This window comes from Scardinius erythrophthalmus (genome assembly GCF_964197995.2).
Source record: "Scardinius erythrophthalmus genome assembly, chromosome: 7".
NCBI lineage: Eukaryota > Metazoa > Chordata > Actinopteri > Cypriniformes > Leuciscidae > Scardinius > Scardinius erythrophthalmus.
This window is the reverse complement of record NC_138227.1, coordinates 11,847,947-11,868,529: the sequence shown is the minus strand read 5'-3', so window position 1 is coordinate 11,868,529 and position 20,583 is coordinate 11,847,947. Positions and strand designations below refer to the sequence as shown.

General features: G+C 38.6%; 1 protein-coding gene across 1 annotated transcript in view; it reads right to left on the bottom strand.

Moving 5' to 3' along the window:
- Positions 1-373: 373 nt before the first annotated feature.
- The window catches only part of prkd2 (protein kinase D2), a 40,561-nt gene continuing 20,351 nt past the window's right edge, over positions 374-20,583 (bottom strand). The window contains exons 2-18 of the mRNA XM_081371350.1: positions 14,978-15,116; positions 13,686-13,817; positions 13,313-13,509; positions 12,569-12,752; positions 12,087-12,155; positions 11,758-11,920; positions 10,243-10,354; positions 9,080-9,157; positions 8,430-8,742; positions 7,525-7,577; positions 7,362-7,434; positions 7,004-7,110; positions 5,520-5,681; positions 4,350-4,448; positions 3,907-4,174; positions 3,528-3,613; positions 374-2,488 (exon numbers count right to left, since the gene is read on the bottom strand). Coding sequence (XP_081227476.1) covers positions 2,267-2,488; positions 3,528-3,613; positions 3,907-4,174; positions 4,350-4,448; positions 5,520-5,681; positions 7,004-7,110; positions 7,362-7,434; positions 7,525-7,577; positions 8,430-8,742; positions 9,080-9,157; positions 10,243-10,354; positions 11,758-11,920; positions 12,087-12,155; positions 12,569-12,752; positions 13,313-13,509; positions 13,686-13,817; positions 14,978-15,116 — 2,457 coding nt within the window. The 3' untranslated portion in view covers positions 374-2,266. The remainder of the gene's footprint in view (positions 2,489-3,527; positions 3,614-3,906; positions 4,175-4,349; positions 4,449-5,519; positions 5,682-7,003; positions 7,111-7,361; positions 7,435-7,524; positions 7,578-8,429; positions 8,743-9,079; positions 9,158-10,242; positions 10,355-11,757; positions 11,921-12,086; positions 12,156-12,568; positions 12,753-13,312; positions 13,510-13,685; positions 13,818-14,977; positions 15,117-20,583) is intronic.

Sequence of the window (20,583 nt, the reverse complement as noted above, 5' to 3'; positions counted from 1 at the left end):
ATTAGGAACCTTTAATTAAACGGCATAATTGGGGAACTTTAAACAGATGACTCAGACAGCTTTACAGCACAAACACTTGCACTTTAGTGTAAAATAACGAATATACTGGTGGTATAAGAATGAATATTTGAAACCCCCTGGAATGCCTTTCTCAATTGTAAGTGGAACTCAAACATTTTTCCTTTTTATAAATTGAGGAACAAGCTGAAATTATTTTCTGTCAACAGATGCTGTCAATAAAGCATAAACCGTATTGAACAAGTTCTCCATGTATTTTTTGTTCATCATTCTGCCCTTGTTTCTGCTAGATTCTTCTGAGAATCAATCAGGAAAAGAATTCAACACGACTCAAACATCACGATTCAAGAAGATTCATTTAAACAGATTTATGTATCACCATGTTTATTATATCTGCTGGAAATGCTCCGACATTCCCTTCCACAAACTACATAATTTCTAAGGTTACATGTGTACAAAACAGTCCTTCATAGCAAGGAGTTTCAAGCAAACCTAATTCTCAGTGACATGCAGCCTAATGCTCAGGTCTAGGGTCAGTTAGGAGTAATAATACACCCTCAGTACAGCTCCACTAGTGAAGATCAGTCGAACTAGCCCGTTGCTGATCTGAGAACAGTCTAGGTAGTCTTAGTGCACTCATTGTCTTTGTAATAAGGCTGGATGGCAGCCCTTATCAGTCCTCATAAGATGACGTCCATTCTCAGAGGGGACGTCACCCGCACCTGCAGGCCAAACCGACGAAAAGATACTGGAAAACACCAGTAATATATTTATTCTCAGTAATATGTAAAAAAAAGGGATCAGAAACTAAAAGTCACAGGATGCAAAACCGAAAAAGAAAAAAAAATCCAATCACTAAATAGATAGGTGTTTATCTCGGCATTTCGTATCATGACTAATACATTTCTCTTGAATGCTGTCACAACATCAGACATGAGGATTCATAGCTTGATGTCAGTATGTCGTGTATGATGAACTACATATGGATCACGATAGTGATCAGTGAGGTTGACTGACTAATTTTTTATCACGCTAACTGTGTGCTGCACTTTAGTTGTTAAGTTGTGGGTGACATTTTGTGGCAAAAAGGTCCCATGTTTATTTTTAATAGCAGATGTATCACTGACAGGCGTGGGTGTTGTGAGGTTTTCGCGTGCAGCCGTCATAGGCAGCCGTGCACGAGCGCAAAACCTCACAACACCCTCCCCCTGTCGGTGATTGGTTGGAACACTATTTATTTCGGTTTTGAGTGATGTTGATACCAACTGTTTTTGTGTGCAGATCTCAGAGCCTAGGCTACCTAGAGAGACGCGTTTTTTTGACAGCATGCTTATGGGGCGGGCAGCTAGCGGATCGTTAGGATAGATTAGATGAATGTGATCATTTATGTCTGGGCCTGAAATCGCTGATACAACCTTTAAACGTGTGAAATCTCCGAACTCCCAATCACTTGGATACCTAATGAAATGACTGGATTTCACCCATGTCATTTTTAAGAGCGTCTTTAAATGTAACCGCACCTTAAGATAGTTTAGACCATAAAAACATCTCATAATTCTTCGCATTCAAAGCACCGCTGTCAGAAAATACACATTCAGAGGAAAGTCTCTGGCCATTGTGTCACATCTCGCAACGTCCTCCAACAAGTGTTGAGTTTTCAAATACTGTATTGACTTAAACTTTTATAACAAGATCTTGAAAATGTGCGGTCATAAGCGAAAAACGGTTCATTGTCTGTTGTCAATAGTGTAGCAATGTGTCGTCAGAGCCGATAGCCTCATGGGCAGCGCTCCAACATACAGGGGTGCATTTCCCAATAAACAACGTGCCTCACTGCTTAACCACCATAATATGATGCATCACAGTGGCAAATGTGACCGCACCTTAAGAAAGACGTCAAATTGCGTGAGGCAAACCCAAAACCAGCCAAATTAAAACAGATTGGCTGACGTATCGATTCTTTAAAAAATTACGTTTTACAGTTCGACTTTGCGTCTATGCCGGATCAGTTATTTTTCAACCTTAATATGTGCATCTCAGAAACAAGTCATCGCCAGTCCTCTGGCTGAAGGAGTTCGGAGTTCAGAGTTCAGAGGGCCTGCAGTTGGCCACCAAAGACACACAAAGCTACGCTTTCTTACAGAGGGCTACAAAACTACCTCCCATCCTACGCTCGTGGTGCACTAAAAGTCGCTAAAGTTCTGGCAGGTTCTCTTCATTCCTCTCGTCCGTCACCTCGGTCTCTTCTTCAAAGGATGCTGACACGCTCTGTCAGCCCCTGCATATCAGCGTCCTCGGCGCCCTCCTCGTCGTCGTCGGACGCAGGTGGCGGGGGCACCAGGTGAGGGGGGTAGGGCAGCGTGTGATTATGGGCGTACTGCTGCCAGCGGCTGTCATCGCTCTCGTGGGTTATGTAACGCTCCCCAAGCTTTGACTCCAGCTCTCGGAGGTCCAACCACGCCTGGTAATCCTGAAAGAGCGGACAGGGGCGGTGGGAGGTTGAGAGAGAAAGAGAGAGAGCAAATCATTGTAGACAGAAGGACGCCACTGCTAATGATGATCCATTTTGTTTTGCGGTGTCTAAAAGTGCTTTACTTAGGGGATTTATTTGTCGATAATGTCATTTGCTCCTTCAAACATAAAACTCTCTTTTACAGCAAATCCATACTTACATTTTGTCATCTCAGAGGTTGTTTTTCACATTAGTCTTTTCTCCTGCCTTTAACATAATTACGAACCTATTTTCAATTATTTGTGTGAATATAATAGCCTTCTCCTTGTCTCCTTATCCTTGAATCATTTATATTTAATTTAGAAATTATCATTTTAACAGTATTTACAGTAATATAATACAATATAATGTTATACAATATAATATAATTTAATATTTCACATGGCTCTCTGGAATACTTGATCTTGATTGGTCACTACAATCATCAGAGATGTATTTCTGAAAAATGACAATTGTCCATAGCAACAATAGTAATAATTCTGTAATTTATGGGAAATATTTATTTAATTAATATATATTTGACAAATGAAAACCAACATTTGGTCTCATTTATCTACAAGAGCAGATAGAGTGATGCCTTAATCTGTAACCATGTTACCTTCAAACCTTTTTTTATTATTTTTTTATCAGTAACTTTAACCTGTGTTAAAACATTAAACATTAAAATGTAATCAGATGTTTTTCTTGTTCTTGTTTATAGCCAAAAAAGAATGAAGCTAGTTTTTTTTAAACTGTATTAAGACGCATCTTAAATTTTAGCAACAGGGCTGAAAAAATTCCAAACCTCATATAAAATAATGATAAAATATAACAGCACATGTAAAAGTTAATTTGACCTCTTGATATAGGCAAAAGGTATTTTTTCATTTCTTTTTCCTTTTTTAAGAGCACAAAGACTTATACACAAAAGACACAATATTCCCTGAAAGCTATATTTGTCACATTTTCCTATAAAGAGCCATTAATAGCATGGATGTGGGTCTGATATAGGCAGTACCTGCAGATAGGAATGGCTCAGACTCTTGTCCACACTGTAGCGTTTTCTCATCTTCACTTGGAGCAGGTTATTGATGAGGTCGATAGCTATAGAGATACAGAGATCACACAAACAAAGTCTGCATTGATTGGAGCTAAATGATTTACAGCAGCGGACAGAAAATCAAAGGTGGATGGAGCGACTCAACCATCAGCCTGCTTTTAATGCATCGAATTTCTTTTTGTTATTATGAAGTAAATTTCCTGGAATAGCCACGCCAAATGCTCTCTATTCAGCTTTGTTAACTTTTCATCTACTTTTATTCTTAATTTGAACTGACATTATATTGTATGACAAATGAGGAGCTCGTATTTATTTGGTTTTAATATTGTAAGTGTACCTTCAGGAGAGATCTGTTTCCACGGGTTAGGCGGGTACATGAAGGCTGCATTGTGGATCTGATCGTTGATGTCTTCATCCTCGTTGAAAGGGAACGTTCCACTCAGGCTCACATACATGATCACACCAACAGACCACATGTCCAGAGAGCGATTGTATCCCTGGTTCAGGAGCACCTCAGGGGCCAAGTAAGCCGGCGTGCCCACGACAGAACGGCGGAAAGACTTCTCTCCAATGATGCGAGCAAAACCAAAGTCACAAAGTTTCACCTATGTATATGCAGCATGGGTGGGAAGAAGTGTCACAAGAGTCAACAAAGGGTAAACAATTTGAGAAATGAAACCTTGCATTATGCAATATAGAAAAAAAGTGCTTTAGTTTGTTTCCCATGCATCTCCATCGGGGGGTTGACATGTTAAAAATGCACTTGGTGAATTCTCTGACCTGTGGGAAAGGATCCGCTGATGCCAATAGCACGTTCTCAGGTTTGAGGTCGCAGTGCACTATGTTTTTGAAGTGAAGGTGCCTTAGAGCAGCCAAAATCTAGAGAGAAGATATTGGTGCAAAAAAAAAAAAAGACAATCATCATAACCAAGAACGATAACTATTTAAGCATGCACTGCAGCTTTGCGACCTGGGCTTTAAATGCTTGAGCTAATTTATTGTTCATCAGCTGGGGGGAAAAAAAATGTTCTGAAAGTGATTCCAAATTTATAGTTCCTCTATGTTGTTATCATTATAGCTGTTGTGTTATTCTCATTAAAATTAAAACGATCATTCGAGCATAAATTCGAATCACGAACGTCACAGGTTTCCATCTCTTCCAAATGACAGTAGTTAAGGAGTGAACACAGCATAAGCTTGTTGTTTTGGTTCAGGAGGAACTGTAAAAGGTGGCTGCTGTTTCAGTTGCGGCACTTGGTGACTGACGTCTGTCAGTCTCTGCATAGCATGAAACGCACTGAGGATGTGATGAGCAGGGTTTTATGAAAATACATAAGTTGACAGGCAGGTAGGAAATCTTATTATTTCATTATCATTGGACCAACATTTGATGGTCCTACACCTTCCACAGAAGATATATATACATATAAATATATTTAGACCACCTAACTATCAGGATGTGAAGAGACTTTCAACCTGCCTAACAAAAACCTTTTCTGGAACAAACCACCTACCCTGCCTTTAATATTTATTGTAATATTTTTATAGTTATAGTGATCATATTTGGTGTGAACAAGCCTTAATGCTATGAGAATAGCAGAGTTCACGCTACAACTATAATAATAACGACACAAAGAAACAATATCATTGGAACCACTTTCAGAGCGATTTCTTCCAGCTGATGAACGATAAAAACATTAACAGCCAATCAGAATCCATCCTGCTTTAAAGAGCTCGAGCATTTAAAGCGGCAGACGACAAAACTGCAGCACGTGCTTAGGATAAACAGAATGATAATGTGTTCATTTTAGACGCTGATTTAGTTATCTTTATATTTATTGTTTTTGCCCTTTAGAATGATTATTAATTAAAACTTTATAGTTATAGTTAACATTAACATAGTTAACATAGTTGGTGTGAACTGCCCTCAGAAGCATGTTATATGCTGACCTGTGTGATTAGAAACTTGGTGAGTCTCTCAGGGAGTCGTCCTTTCTCACTCGATAAAATCATCTCAAGCATGTCACCATGAAGTTTTTCCATTACCACAAACACCTTCTCAGGTGTCTCAAACATGCACTCGAGATTCACTATACCCAAGTGTCGCAGGCTCTGAAAGAGAAAGAAAGGACAAGAAAAGAGATGAGTGTAAGTGACTCACATGCGTTTCCACTGTCGGGCCAGGGCCGGGCCGTGCTAGTGCGTGCCAGGGCCAGTCGCGTTTCCACTGTCACTTCCGGGGCTTGATCGGGGCTTACTCGGGGCCAACGGCCAGGATTTCTGGCCCGTCGAATACCTTGGGCCAAAGCGGGCCAGCTCGGGCTAGAGGAGTGGTTACCAACAGAGGAGGAGTTTACCGTTGGGAGACGGCAGCGCCGGATGATTCTGTCAGCATTTAAATCGCGTTCATGTTTGAATGCCTTCTGTTTGTGATGCAAAAGACTATGCGCGCTAGCCGTTACCATAGTAAACATAGTAAACGCTTGAAGATACGCATAGTAAAAAAACAGTGAACGCTTGAAGAAATCAGACCAATCATAAAGGCTATCATGTTTTTATTTTATCTGTCAGTAGCCTACGTCTCGTCTCTTTAAACCGGACTATCAAAAAATGAAGTAACTTTTTTTTTCGGGAGCTTCCTCTGTTTCTCTGACTGAAAATATCTGTATGGGAGTCGAGAGAGTGCTGAAGCTCCTCAGGTCGTATGGCATATATTTGTAGAAATTATATTTTTTTCTAAATGTGATGTAAATATGTCCTGTAGCCTAACTAAGTTACCAAATAAAGAAACAGACGCGACTGAAAAAGTAAGTGTGTCGTCTTTCTTTTGTGAAATAGACCTAACTTACATAATTTATTTACATAAATTAATTCATTATGATCAATGTATCACTTTTTATTGTAAACCTGTGGTAAAACATCGATGCTTGGGTTTTAAATATTCAAGTAACTGTTAACTGCTAAACAAACAAACAAAAAAAAAAAAGCCAGCAAACGGCCGCTTTTATCGTGTTTGTTTTCAGCGCTGTTTCCAGTGATTTCTGATTAGTTTTCTGATAAAACTTCCATTTGTTGGTGAAATGATGGGTTCGTGTGACTGTGACGTTGTCCCAGAGAGGCGTGTTACGGGCGTGTTTTAGTGAAGCGCTGTGGAGCTTCTGGCCCGACAGTGGAAACGCATGCCCGGTGCTATTGGCCCGAGGCTATTAGCCCGGCACGGCCCGTTTAAAGCCCTGGCCCGGCCCTAGCCCGACAGTGGAAACGCGGCTAATTGTTGTCGCTTATTTGCATTCATGACCTCATGTTAGGTGTCCTCACAATCAGAGGCCACACAGCATGTTTGTTATCATTCAGGTCAATACAAAGGCACTCATTAGCCGCACAGTTCCATGAGAGATGAGATCATTGATTCTCTATCGCCCCCTGCTGGTCACCTGCAGTATGGCTACTTCATTCCTCAGTTGGCTCTCCTGCTTGGTGGGGAACCGAAGCTTGTCGATTACTTTCACGGCTACATCCCGACCAGATTTCCTGTGTTTTCCTGTGTGGGTTGGGAAAATGATAATGATTTGTATATGAAGCATCTTTTGTAAATATCCATTCTTGCATATCATTAGTGGTGCTTGCTAGAGCTCATACTTGGGATGAGGGATTTGAAGTATTTTTAAACTGGACTTTGATTTCTGTCTGGAATATCATCAAGTTTTGGGGGTTTTGAACACTCTGGCAATACCTAAGTACCTGCACAGCAACATCCAAATGAAAAAGTCTAGTTTGCAGTCATAGACATACCTCCATATACCACGCCAAATTGTCCAGAACCTAAAACCTCATCAGCAAAGATCTGGTACACCATTCCAATGTCCTGTTGGGTACATTATCATCATTATTATCTTAATAGTTATCATTATCATAATCATAATCAGCTTTGTCATCACCACGTTCTCTCACTCACCACGTTCTCCTGAATCTGGCTGTTAGACACAGAGATGCTGACTGATGCCTGCCCTGAAAATCAAAAAGATTAATCAAATTAGCCTTGCTTGTATAAAGGACAATGACGTTTCAAGGATGATAAATTTAATAAATGAAAATGTATATGCCAAGTTCTTAGAAATGTAATCTTCATGTTGGTATGAAATGTTTTTGAAAAATGTTTATATCATTTTTTATGACTTAATTTAATTGAATTTTTAAAAATGTCAAGTAAAAAAAAAATATATAATTTTAAAAGAGACTTTTTTTTCTTTTTTTAAACAAATATCAGACTTTTTACAATGATTTTTCTTAGGATAATTTATTTGACATACTAACAATGCATTTTCAAATATATATATATATATATATATATATATATATATATATATATATATATATATATACACCTTTCACGATCCCATCCCGCCTCGCTTCCTGTCCACTCTATACTATTCTATGACAATAAAGCCAAAAATAAAAAAATAAAAAAAATATCAATATATATTTATCTGATTTTTAAATAAATTTAAGTTTCATTGCTTATTATTTTAAAATAACATTTAGCCATACTATTACGCAAAATTCTTTTTTTCGAGAATTTCATCCTCTTAATGGCACATGCTCAGTTAAACCACCAAGACATTTTTGACTAAGCTCTACAATAATTATCATTGATAATTTCGATTAATGCAATTTGTTGTATGAACAACATTTTTCATGTATTTGTAAATAGTCCAAATAAAAAAAATGCATCATACTACTGAACTATATCTAAATCCTCCACATAACCAATTTTTTTTTGTTAAGGTATCATACACTGACATTCCCCCTATTGTGCACGGGATTCATGATTATGTATGTGCTATCACACTTTTCACTCACGGTGAGGGGTGTGACCTTCTGCTGGAGGGTTGTCTTGGAAGATGACTGGCATGAGGGCTTGACGTATAGCAGTCTCCCAGCCTTTGGCAAACTCTCGTCCCACCCCGCTATTGGGCGCAACGCTGCAGGGGGTGAAGGAGATGGGTAGGCCAGACTCGCTGGATGACGGGGACGGGGTGGTGTTGGGGTCCTCGCCAACGAAGTAGATCATGGTACCTGTCATAATCTCAAAGCAATGGGGGCTGGTGCCGGCAGGTACGAGAGAGAAATCACGCGCCGGGCGTACCTCCAGGATCTCTGAGAGCGGGATCTCCTGCAGAAGCAGACAAAAGAGGCAAATTAGACACTCAATCATTCAGACAATGTGCACAGAGGTTAATTTCACAACAGGATCTACAATAATTAACTGAAATGATACATCAAACCAGGTAATTCAACATGTGTAGTCACCTCGATGACCAAATAGCTTGTGAAAACCATTCATAATAAATTATTTCATGAACCAAGAATATTCATGCTTCATCTGTCATTGTGAATGCATTATGCATAATGTAACGTGGCATTTCCACATCCGCATTAACACCTTCTTCATGTGCAATTTAGCTCACAGTGTTTAGAAACATTCAGTAACCCATAAATAGAGATTCTACCTTGTAGTACTTGTTGGTGGTGTCGTTTTGAAAGAGGATGATGCATTTGCAGTCCAGGCGCCAGTAGTGTCTCTTCCTCTGTTGGAGGGTGGAGTGAGAAGTCAAAGGTCATAGGTCAACAAGGAGTTGGTGCTGGGGGTCAGCTTCACCCCAGCAGACAGGAGGAAGAAAGCGAAGGGTAAACAGAGCTGAAGAAAAAAGGAGGATGCAAGAGAAACACCAAGAGGAAAGTTAGAAAGAAAAGGCTAGAGGAGTAAAATGCTACACAGGAGGCCAAGAACAGGTCAATATATCAATGTCTAGCCAATTTTTGAAAGAGAACATCCATTCTTTGTGGAAATACTCGTCTAAAAGCACCAAGCACACTATGAATGGCATTTACGGCTATTCATTCTTACAAATCAATACCCACTCCAATAGTAATCCAGCAGGGTGCACCAAGAATAGGCAGTGATTTAAAAGCTGAAGATTTGCTGATATTATAGTGCAGATTGAGGCAGAACGCAGAAAGAAATATCAATAGCGATGTTTGGTAGAGAGTGTGTAAAGACTAGAGAGAAAACTCTAGAATAGTTCACACAAAAATGTATTCAGTTACTCATCCTTTATCGTTCCAAACCTAGAATATCCTTGTCACTATTTTTCAAATAATTAAAGTGATATGGACTGGGGGTTTCATATTAATGTAGTTCATCTTTGAAATATCAGTTAAAAGTAATACAAATAAATAACACATTAACGCCTGATTTTAAAGGCAATATTAAAATTGCATTTAAAAAAAGCTTTAGACACGCATTTGGCAAAAGTGAATCAATGAATCTACATGCATCAATGATGCAAATGAATCAATGATGCACTGAAAATCATATTAGACAATTAAATAAATATTTAAGTATTAAGTTCATCATTTATTTGTAAATTTGAGAAGTGATTTATTTATTTACAGTTTTCATTTTTAATTAATACATCGATAGTTGAGATCTGAAGTGAAGTGGCACAGATCTATTGTTAAATAAAGATAAGATGTTCTTCAAAAGATCACCAATTGGGTTCCACAGAAAGAAAGAAAAAAGTCATATGGATTTGGAACGACATGAGAGTGAATAATATTCATTTTTGGGTCAACTGTCCCTTTCAGGTCAGCTAGCTGTGAGAGGAAGTACCAGTGTGTCCTTGTTGCTGTATTGCACCATCCAGCCTTCCTTGATGGCCGTGCTGGAGCGACGTGTGGTCTGCCTGATGGACTGCACTACTCTCATCAGAGGAATATTAGCACTGGAGAGAGACAAGACAGCAGGCAGTCAGGACATACATTCATGAGGTCTGTGTGACAGGCATCCAATAGAGGTACGCAGGCAATTGTATGCTGAATAAAGAGAGACACAACAAAGCAGCATGCATTGCCAGTGAAAAGCGAAAAGCTTATATCTTATTGGTCATCAGTTTTTTTTCTCAGAGGGAAATCTAAAAATTTATCTTACACTATAAGACAAAAAAAATAATAGTAGTTGCTGTTCGAATTTTCACACTCGAAGCGAAGGGCTCCATTTTTTCATGATTACACATTTTTGATGTGTAAGATTTGCATAAGCCCTATTTATAGTCCAATTTCAATAATAGGTCTGACCTATTAACTTTCCCCGTCAGCGTTTCTTTTCTTTTAAGTTGCCCGCCCGCATCTTTTGATAATTTTAACAAAAATGTAATGGCCCCCAGAATATTTAGTTGTATGCATATCTGAACATGCAATATATTTTTTATATATTTTATATATCTTTTAAACAACAAAGTACCATTTTATTCTAGCTTCATGCATGCATTCCTTTTTATCAAAACTTGAATATGGGTACGTTTCATTAAAAAATCAAACATTTTGAACAAAATTTTTTTTCAAAGACTACAACATGCATAAGCAATGCTTTTATCTCATTTCTGCTTGTTTTTTGCCTTTGTTTTGATCCGGAGATTCTGGTCTCTTTGATTAAATACATAATAGCGCCCCCTACCATATAACAGTGAAAACACGAAAAGCCAGAAAATTCTGTCAATGGCAGGGAAGCGTGGAAAGATTTAAATACCCGTTAAACACTTTATTCTCACTATTAAATGCCCATTAGCCACTTTATTGTCTTCATTTTTATTTAAAATGAACTCTTCCGAGCTGATAGGCGATGGGAAAAGGGAGAAGAATGAGTTAGGAAAAAGAGATTTGAACTTGGTTTGGTCAAGCTAATGCCAGCCGCCTACGGGGCCGTTCACATGCCTAGTCTTTAAAGTTTGTTATTTTAAATGTAGATTTCTCTTCTCCAGAAATAAATTTAGTAGCAGAGCTACTACAAAGGATTTTCGCTGCTGGACATTGTTGAAACTTCCTCATCATGGGGAGCCCAAGGTCCCGAGCGCTTTGGAAAGAATGAGAAAGCGGTGCGTTTACCACATGTTTGACGCAACGTGAGTGGCCACTTTCTCTCCATGCTACTGCTCCTGTTATCAGATTGGTTTCTTTTTTAATTTTGTCTGGCTCAACCCGACATTGGTGGGTGGAGTTAGTGTAAATAGCCTCTGCCAACAAGGTGAGCTATTTGTACTTGGTGTAAATAGACACTCTGTTTTGTTTATTATGAACAGACCTTAAAGTTTTATTTTTGTCTATGTGTGTCTAAAACCTGTCTAACTACCTCTGGTCTCCACTTGCTCCGTCCTGGCCGCTGTCTGGGGAGAAAGACCCGGGGATACTACAGGCCTCGTCTGAGTCGTCCATCATAGAAGACTTGTCAGTGTCAGAATACTCATTACTGTAGTCCATCGGCACCTCCGTGTCTGTGCTTGGACTTAATATGTCTGAGAGAAAGACAGAGAGGAAAGAGGTAAAAAAAAAAAAAAGTCACATACAAGCATAATGAAGTGACAAACAATAATAACATGTTTGCAAAAGCAACACACAGTGCAAATATGCCAAATGTGTTAATGTCCATAATGTCAACAATGATTCTCTCACACTCATTACCAAGAGTCTCTCCCAAACAGTCATTTGGGACCTTGTATGCACATCGCTTGTGGCAGTTGAACTTGCAGTCTAAAAGAAATAAAACAAGTGTTATTAGCAAAATCAAATAAAAATTGTATCAAATATAAATATTAGCAATTCAGTTTTTCAATTAACTTACTACATAATATGCTAATTAACTTCTTTGGATTTACTAATTGTGGGCAGTCAAATATGTATGTGTAATGTTCGTCTCTCTAGACTGAGTTTCTGTATAGCAAACTAAAAACAGTAAAAAAACAGTAATAATGTGAAATAGTCACAACTCATTGGTACAATATCAGCATGGGTCAATATGCAGGAAAATGAGGAATTCAATAATAGATCATAAACAGATGGCATTCCTAACTGTTCTGTATTACCAATTTGTAAAGTCAGGGCAATGTTTTTTTGTTAGGTTTTTTTTTTAAGTCAGGGTGATGTATTGAGCGAGACTGTCAAACCTTTGCACTGGAGTCCCTGGCGGAAGAGTCCTCTCAGCAGTTTCTTACAGTACTGACACACAGTGGGGCGCGTGTATGAGTGAACGGCAAATGTGTGCGGGACCTTCACTTTAGTCATGAGGATCTTGTCCAGGTGGACGGGCCGCCCGGTGTAAAAGCGCCTGGCCTCACTGGGGGTGCGGGGCTGGAGAGAGACCAACATTATATTTACAAATCAGATTTCATTATACATATTTATATTGTTATTAAAGTTATTTTAACAAGTATTTATATATGTAAATATGTGTGTGTGTGTGTACTGTATATATATATATATGTGATATATATATACACACACACATATATATATATATATATATATATATATATATATATATATATATATATATACATGCTTCATCCAAAGCAACTATATTTATATATATATATATATATATATATATATATATATATATATATATATATATATATATATATATATATATGTACTGTACATATAATTATTATCTGAAAATTCACCAATTCTGAAGTACAGCGCTACATTTTTATTAAAAAAATACACTTGAAATCAAGATGTGCACTTTTTAAATGTATTCATTTAGTAGATGCTTCATCCAGAGCGGTTTTTATTTTATTTTTTATTTGTGCCCTCAACAACTGCTGTTTTTATTAAAAAAACGTACAGTATGTTTCTTGATTTAAGTTTAGTGGAAACCTGAAACCGAGTGTTTGTGTGTCCTGTACCATCTGGGTGTGCGATCGTATGAGGCTGGCATCCTCAGACGTCACGCTGCTGTTGATGCTGCTGAGGGACTCTGAGGTGGACAGACGCAGGGACTGACTGCTGGTGAGGGACGTGGTGGACAGCCGCCGCTTCCTCGCCCCGCTGCAGTTATTGGGAATGCTAAAGGCACAGCGTTTGTGGTAATTCAATCCACAGCCTGCAGGGGGAGACAGTGAGAGGGCAAAAAAATTGACACTTATGTCATGCTTATGTCCATATTTGAAGGATTTAAAAGTGAGCAAGTTAGGTCATGGGAAATAGGCTAGATAAAATCACATGTCAGCTCACAAATTTAGCTATGGTTGAATGAACACAAGTATGACCAGTCCCCACCATCACATTTGAGTCCTTGGCGCACCAGGCCGAAAAGCATCTCGCCGCAGTGATCGCAGAATGCCGGTGCGCGATACGAGTGCACGTTTAATGCGTGCGGACGAATCTGGAAGTCCTCAAATGTGGCAGCAGCTGCGGAATAAGCAACAAAATAAATAAAAAATGAGATCAGGAGACATCAATGCTAATAGCTCAAATGTCATTCAAACCTTGTTTAAGCACAATGTGAATTTTCTTCTGAGTCAGAGATACAGCTCTATCAAATCTATTCTTTCAACATCCTCTCAAAACATTTCAATGCTGATTACAATTGATCATCCACTTTGGCTCTCGGACATCAGGCTCACAAATAACTGGAGCTTGTGTGAGTTTCTCTACCAGACAAACAATCAAAATTGGCCGAATGGGACTTTGATATGACTTAGTCAGGTTAGAGATCTATTCCTTCAATGCAGTGACAAAAGCTATCGTTCAGATTTTGACTATTGACTTTACAGCCAATTTAACATTATAGAAAAATGTGCCAAATTTCAGTAAAATTACTCTATGTCATTTAAATCTGTTCACTACTGTGTCTTTGAAAGGTGCTTTGATATTAAAATGACTCACAAACACAATCTAAACAAGAATACAGAACCTGTGGATTCATGTTCTGGTGCTTCCTTGAAAATCAGTTTCCATTTGTCACAGCATAATAACATCCCTGTGTTGCTCTGCATGGGTAAATCTTATAATAAAAAAAAACACATTTTGTGTGACTGTGGTCAGTTTTCATCTTAAAATTGAATAAAACACAGTATTCGGCACAGAGAAAATCATTTTTTTAATATTTTACTTTATTAGTAAAATATTAAAGTTATTAATTCTCATTATTATAGTGTTTTTTGTATTATTTATATCGTATTATAGCATTTATTGATATTTTAAATTAGCCTTGATTTTCATTTTAATTTTTAATATTTTTATTTAGCTTTTATTTATATTTAAGGTTTAGTCATTTTAGTACTATTTTAGGTTCTCCTTATATTGTTATTACTGTATTATGACACATTATTATTATCATCATAATTGGTCAATCATTGGGAAAAAATTATTAAATTAAAATAAGTATGATAATGGGAATCAGATTCAGTCAAATTACATTAATGTGAAATAGGGGGAAATTAAAAAAAGGCCAACAGTCGCTCATGTCCCAGAAATCATCAAATCTTGATAATGAATGACTTCTACTAGCTTTGTTGCAGCAAATTTGAAGGTCTTTTGAGCTACTGGTTAATAACTCTATGACCCACCGGACAGAACAACCTCGACCAGGTCCCCCTCCTGGATATCCGACACTGCCTTGACCAGCTGCAGGATGTTATTGCTGCTGGTGTCATGCTTGAAGAGGAGGATCTTGTCATAAATCCCATAAAAGCCACATTCAGGAAACTGGACAAAACAAAGAAAGCGGGATAAATTGATTAGCGTCATTTATGGTGCATATACATATCCACTGCACTCCACTGATGTAATATTTCTCTTTTCCTGTTGTCAGCAACCGTCACTGCACTACAGCAGCTCAACACAACCACAACATCCTTCATAGATTTTTGGCTCATGGTCAAACATGGTGAATCCAGCATTTGGAGTCAGTTACTGGGAATGGTGGTCATCATGTTACTGAAGAGCCATCTGCAAAGGTTCCCGTATGTAAAATGGGTGGCACTTTTGCAGTTGTACCCACCAGGGATCTCCTCTCTTATTTGTGCAAGTGTTTCACGTCAAGGGGTGTGTGTGAGTGAGTGTGTGTGTGTGTGTGTGGGGGGGGGGGTTGTTTTTTGCTTCTGCCAGCTGCATTTTTGAAGATTTCCTGTTGTTGCAGAGAAGAGCTTTTAATTTTTGTAGCTCTGCTGAGTCGAGAGCTGCCGTAATTTTTCTGAACGGATTTAGAGGTTTCATGTTGTTTTAGGAGATTGTATTAATTAATAAATATGTAATTTTCCTTTAACTTTTGACAGTCAAAATTTATTTTCATACATGTGGGTCAGTTATTCATAGTGAAGTATTGTAATAAGGAGGCAACAGGATATATAGCCTACTATTATTCATTAACGCCAGAAGCAGTATAACTTTTTTTAAGTCAGCATTACACTAATGATAACGAACATATTCATTTGCCAAACATTGTGCGGTTTATTGCCTTTGCCATTAAAAATTCTAGTCATCGATTTTGCCCAAACATATAAATTCTGTCATCATTTACTCACCATATGTTGTTCCAATCCTTTTGTGGAACATGAAAGAAGATATTATAAAGAATGTACGTGCAGTCCATACAATGAAAGTCAATGGGGTCCAATCAGGGTTGCCAGGTCTGCGGAACAAAACTAGCCCAATGGCCAATCAAAAATGGGGGGTGTAAGGGGGCAAGTTAATGATGACAAAATTTTCATGTTGGAGTGGACCAAAAATCACGCCACTGAGAGTGCACCAAATGTGTTTTGTTTTGTGTCACAATGTGTCACAATCAAACCTTTGCAAAGAGGCTGTTATTGAACAACAGTTTTCTACAAACCTACTGAATCCGACAGAAAACCAATAGCCCGTAAAACTTTGTATCTCATTATATATGCAAAGACAAAGTTTACTTTGGTCAGCGAGAGGATGAAAATGGTAATCTAATATTACATTAATGATTTTAGGGCATGAAAACCTTGACTAACATTATTAATATTAATTTTTTTATAAAAAAAAATAAAAAAAAGAAACTGATCAAAAATGTATGACTTGAACCCTTTAAGGATTTTCAATTGCAGCTTGGAGCATTTTCAAAACCATAAACATTAAACCAACAAAAATAATATACATCCAAAGCCTTTTGATCACCAGGCATGTAGAGCAGCAGAAGAACAGCTCTTTGATGAAGATCTTGCAGGGGGATTCCAATGCAGAACCCATTTGGGCTAATTAGCATGTGATCTGGCATTGTGGATTCAGTTGGTTGCCTTTCATTTTGGGCTGACAGCTGTGACCGTGCTGAGATATAAGCCTGAGAGCCAGTCGGGTGTGATACCTGAGCACTTCTGCATTACAGCCGTCGCCTGCCAATCATTGTAGAGTGAAATCCCAATTGGCACCAAGCAACTACCTGGCAAGAGAAGATTAGCTACCTGAACAAGCCAACTTGGACCGACTTCGAAATGAGAAAGCTGGGCAGAGTCAATAGCATGACATAGGTGCAGTGTTACATATAAAGGATGAAGGAACAACAAGAATGAAAAAAGATATAGCTGCCCCATACCGCAGGTCAAAGGAGTGTGGGGCGTGGGGTTGATAATGTCAGTCAAATGCATAGGGCCTTATCGTTGGAGCAGATCTCCTGAATATTTTATAATGTCCCATTCATTGCATGTCATACAAGTCAGTGAGCTAGAAGCCATCACAACAGCAGCCTAAATGAAGGGCCCTCTCCTTGTGTCTTTGTGGATGTGCGACTGGAGAAAGTCAATGGGATTTTCCACTGCGGAACATGGAATAATGGATGATATCCATGGATGATATCATTCCATTGACTTCTATTCATTCGCATGCGAATGTGGGAGACAGAAAATACAAGCTCATGGAAATTTGCAGCATTTCAAGGTTTAAGTGGTAAACTCGATTTACAGACAACAAAAAAGACAGCAGTGAGAAAACAGCAGTAAAGAAAGCATCTGATCATAGTGATGTGGATATGTTTGCATGAGCTCTGCACTGTTCTCCAGTTAAGTCACGGCACGTTGATTTATATACAACTTTATAACATAGATTGCTTTTTAATAAGCAGCTTTACTCTATCAAACATGAAAAAACAGTGTCCATGTCTCTTTCAATAGAACTTCAATTTCTATTAAATTAAAAAAGCAGCTTTCCAGTGTGTTCATGTTTTTACTCGCATCTAACCTCGACGGACTGAACAGAAGAAATGAACCGCAGAAGATTTCCATGTCAAAGAAGGCGGAGCCTCAGAACCACACCTACCTATTACAAAAATCACCAAAGACCAATGGTACGTCAAAGGTGTTTACCAGCTGGAACAACTTTTCAGGAACGTTTCGATCTCACAGAAAGAACTCCAAACGAATGTCGTTTTGGCCTTATTTTTTTTTATTGAAAACGTCACACCGGGTCATTCTTTGATTAAGTACAGTATTAACATTTGTGGATCAAAACCTTCATTCAAAGTTATACATGAATTTTGAACAATACCGTTCTTGTCTTAGGACAACTTTGAACTTTTTTGATCCACTTAAAATGTTGACTTCTGTATATTGCTGCCTTTAGCTGAAATTAAGCGTGGCCTCAGTTCTGGCAGGTCACGTTAGTCAAGCTCGCATCAGCTGACTCTCAGCCGATGCACGTCTACCTATAGGAATACGACGCCTATCACTGAATACGTATATAAGCTCCTTCAGTATTAACAACTTGTTCTTAAGGCTATTTGGTAGCTACTGGAAACATGCGTGTGCTTAAGGCTATCTGGTTGCTATTGGAAGCATGCTCAGATTTGTTTCAAAGGTTTAAAGAGGGGCGTGACCAAAAAAGTTTGAGAACCACTGCTCTAAAAGCTGTTAATTACTATTGGAAACATGGCAGTGTTTTAGACCTATATCTGGTGTCATTGTCACATGATATGCTAAGATTATCCAGGTATCAGCAAAATGCTTGTTGTTGTTTCAGCGACATTGCTATCAGCACTGTACTGGTTGCTAATGCAAATGTTATAGGCTAGGCTATATGCTCATTATTTAGGCTTCTAGTATTATAGAGCATACTGTACTAAGTGACATGCTGTGGTAATCAAAACGTTGTTTTTGCACAGAATAAACAATGAGCTTTTTTTTCAATCCGATTACTGCAACATGCTGCTGTGTTAAAGTTAGCACATGGTGGTTAAAGCTTATCTAGATTATTGGTAGCATATTGTGCAAAATACACTTTAGGTTTGTTCACCGCAGAGGTCTGTCCTTCAACACTAACAACAGCGTAGCATGATGATCCCGTGAATGAGTGTGGAATCATGGCAGGCGTCATCTTCACCTCCACAACCAATGGAATTCAGTACGATGGGAGCAGATATTATTTTCATGAATGAGGAAGCACACAGTACTTCATTGCTTAGCAGCGCACTGGATATGACTCAGAGCACAGGGTGTATGCTTCCCTGACCGGACTACACTAGTTTTAATACTAGTCCTATGGTCATATAACATGCTTGTTGTATCAGATTTTGTTGCCACTAGTCAGAGCTATTGCTGTAGGGTGTATGCTTCCCATGCCAAACTACACTAGTTTTAGCAATAGTTCCGCAATTATACAACATGCTTGTTATACTGTTAAACTGTTAAATTGGCTACAGCAACACGCTGTTGCAATGTGGCTTGCTCCACAAGCTTGCTCCAGTTTGGGGTGATGCTTCCCCCATTAGATTGGATCTATAGTACTCAACATATGCCACTAACATCAGGATGTATTAACCATTAAAACAGCATCAGTCGTGTTGGTGGTAGTGTGTATAAAAAAAAAATATATATATATATATATAACCATATTTTCGCTGTCAGTTTGTGTTTGGGGGATATTGGCATATGGTTTTGTTTTGGGGCTTATTGCCCAGAACAAATCCATACAGCCAATCCTAAATGTATGCTATTTGTCAATTGTATTTGACGTTAGCGGTCCTAACAGAAATTAAGCGTATCATCAGTTCTGGCAGGTCAGTTCTGACTCTCAGCTGATCCACGTCTACCTTTAGGAATAAGAAGCCTATCACTGTATACATATATAAGCTCCTTCAGTATTATCAGCAGCTATTGTGTCTCTCAGGAGCTCATTACCCTCCTCCATCCCCAGCTCCTCCTCTCGTCCAGTCAGTATGGCATTCTGATTCCCCCTAAAACGCAACGCATGCTCTCATGTATTGCCGCAGGACAGCAAATGTGACTGCATTTTCTGTCATCTTTGTGATATAAAGAGTGTGCAAGTCACATATTTTAGCAACAGTGTGAAAGTGAATAGCACATAACAGGCACAATAACGGTATAAACATGAATATATATATTGGTACAATATGCGTCATGACTAAACTTACATCATCGTTTTTAAATACCTCCGTTTTGACAGTCCACACTACAATACGAAAACAGGCTTTTTAAATTTATCCACTTTGGAGAGCATTTTCAAAAAGCTTTGTTTTCATTAAAACGGTGTTTCAGTGTGGACAGAATGGAGAGAAAAAGTTCTGTTTTCAAATGAAAACGTATTAGTGTGGACAAGGCCTAAGTCACATAACGACCTTGCAGTGTCCGCAGACATTTTGTATACTAGCCTAGTGTGATTGCAGCTTAACCAACACACAAAAAGTTATTCATGCGTAAAGAATCCTGTAAATAAGTAAAACCAGGTTTAAGGTTCAACCAGAATTGGTGCGCTTGTCTTGCATCCAAGGTGGAGTTTTAGTGGGACTTTCCAATCACTGACATGCTAATGAGCGATGTACAATCCGGCAGGGGATCATGTTGATGTTGTGATACAAGCATGGAAAAATAATTTACAGAACAAGAGCGATGGATGTGAGAAAACAAAACCCAGATACGACATCAGAGAGCTTCAAAGCTCCCCGCAGTTGCGGAAGACAGGAAGAAACAAACTGAGACAAAAAGAAAGAGAAAGAGTATAGAGAATCACTACAGCCCAAACCCCAAACAACACCTTTCCACCCAGTTCCTGTTTTTTTGACTGCCAGAATTAGGATTCCCATGTGTTCCTTTCAGAGCACATGTGGTTAACCTCCACCTCATTTAGAGGAAGAGACGGACCAAGGTCCCTGCCTTCCGCCCAAAATTCTCCCTCCCTCTGCCTGAAGCTTCCACAAGAA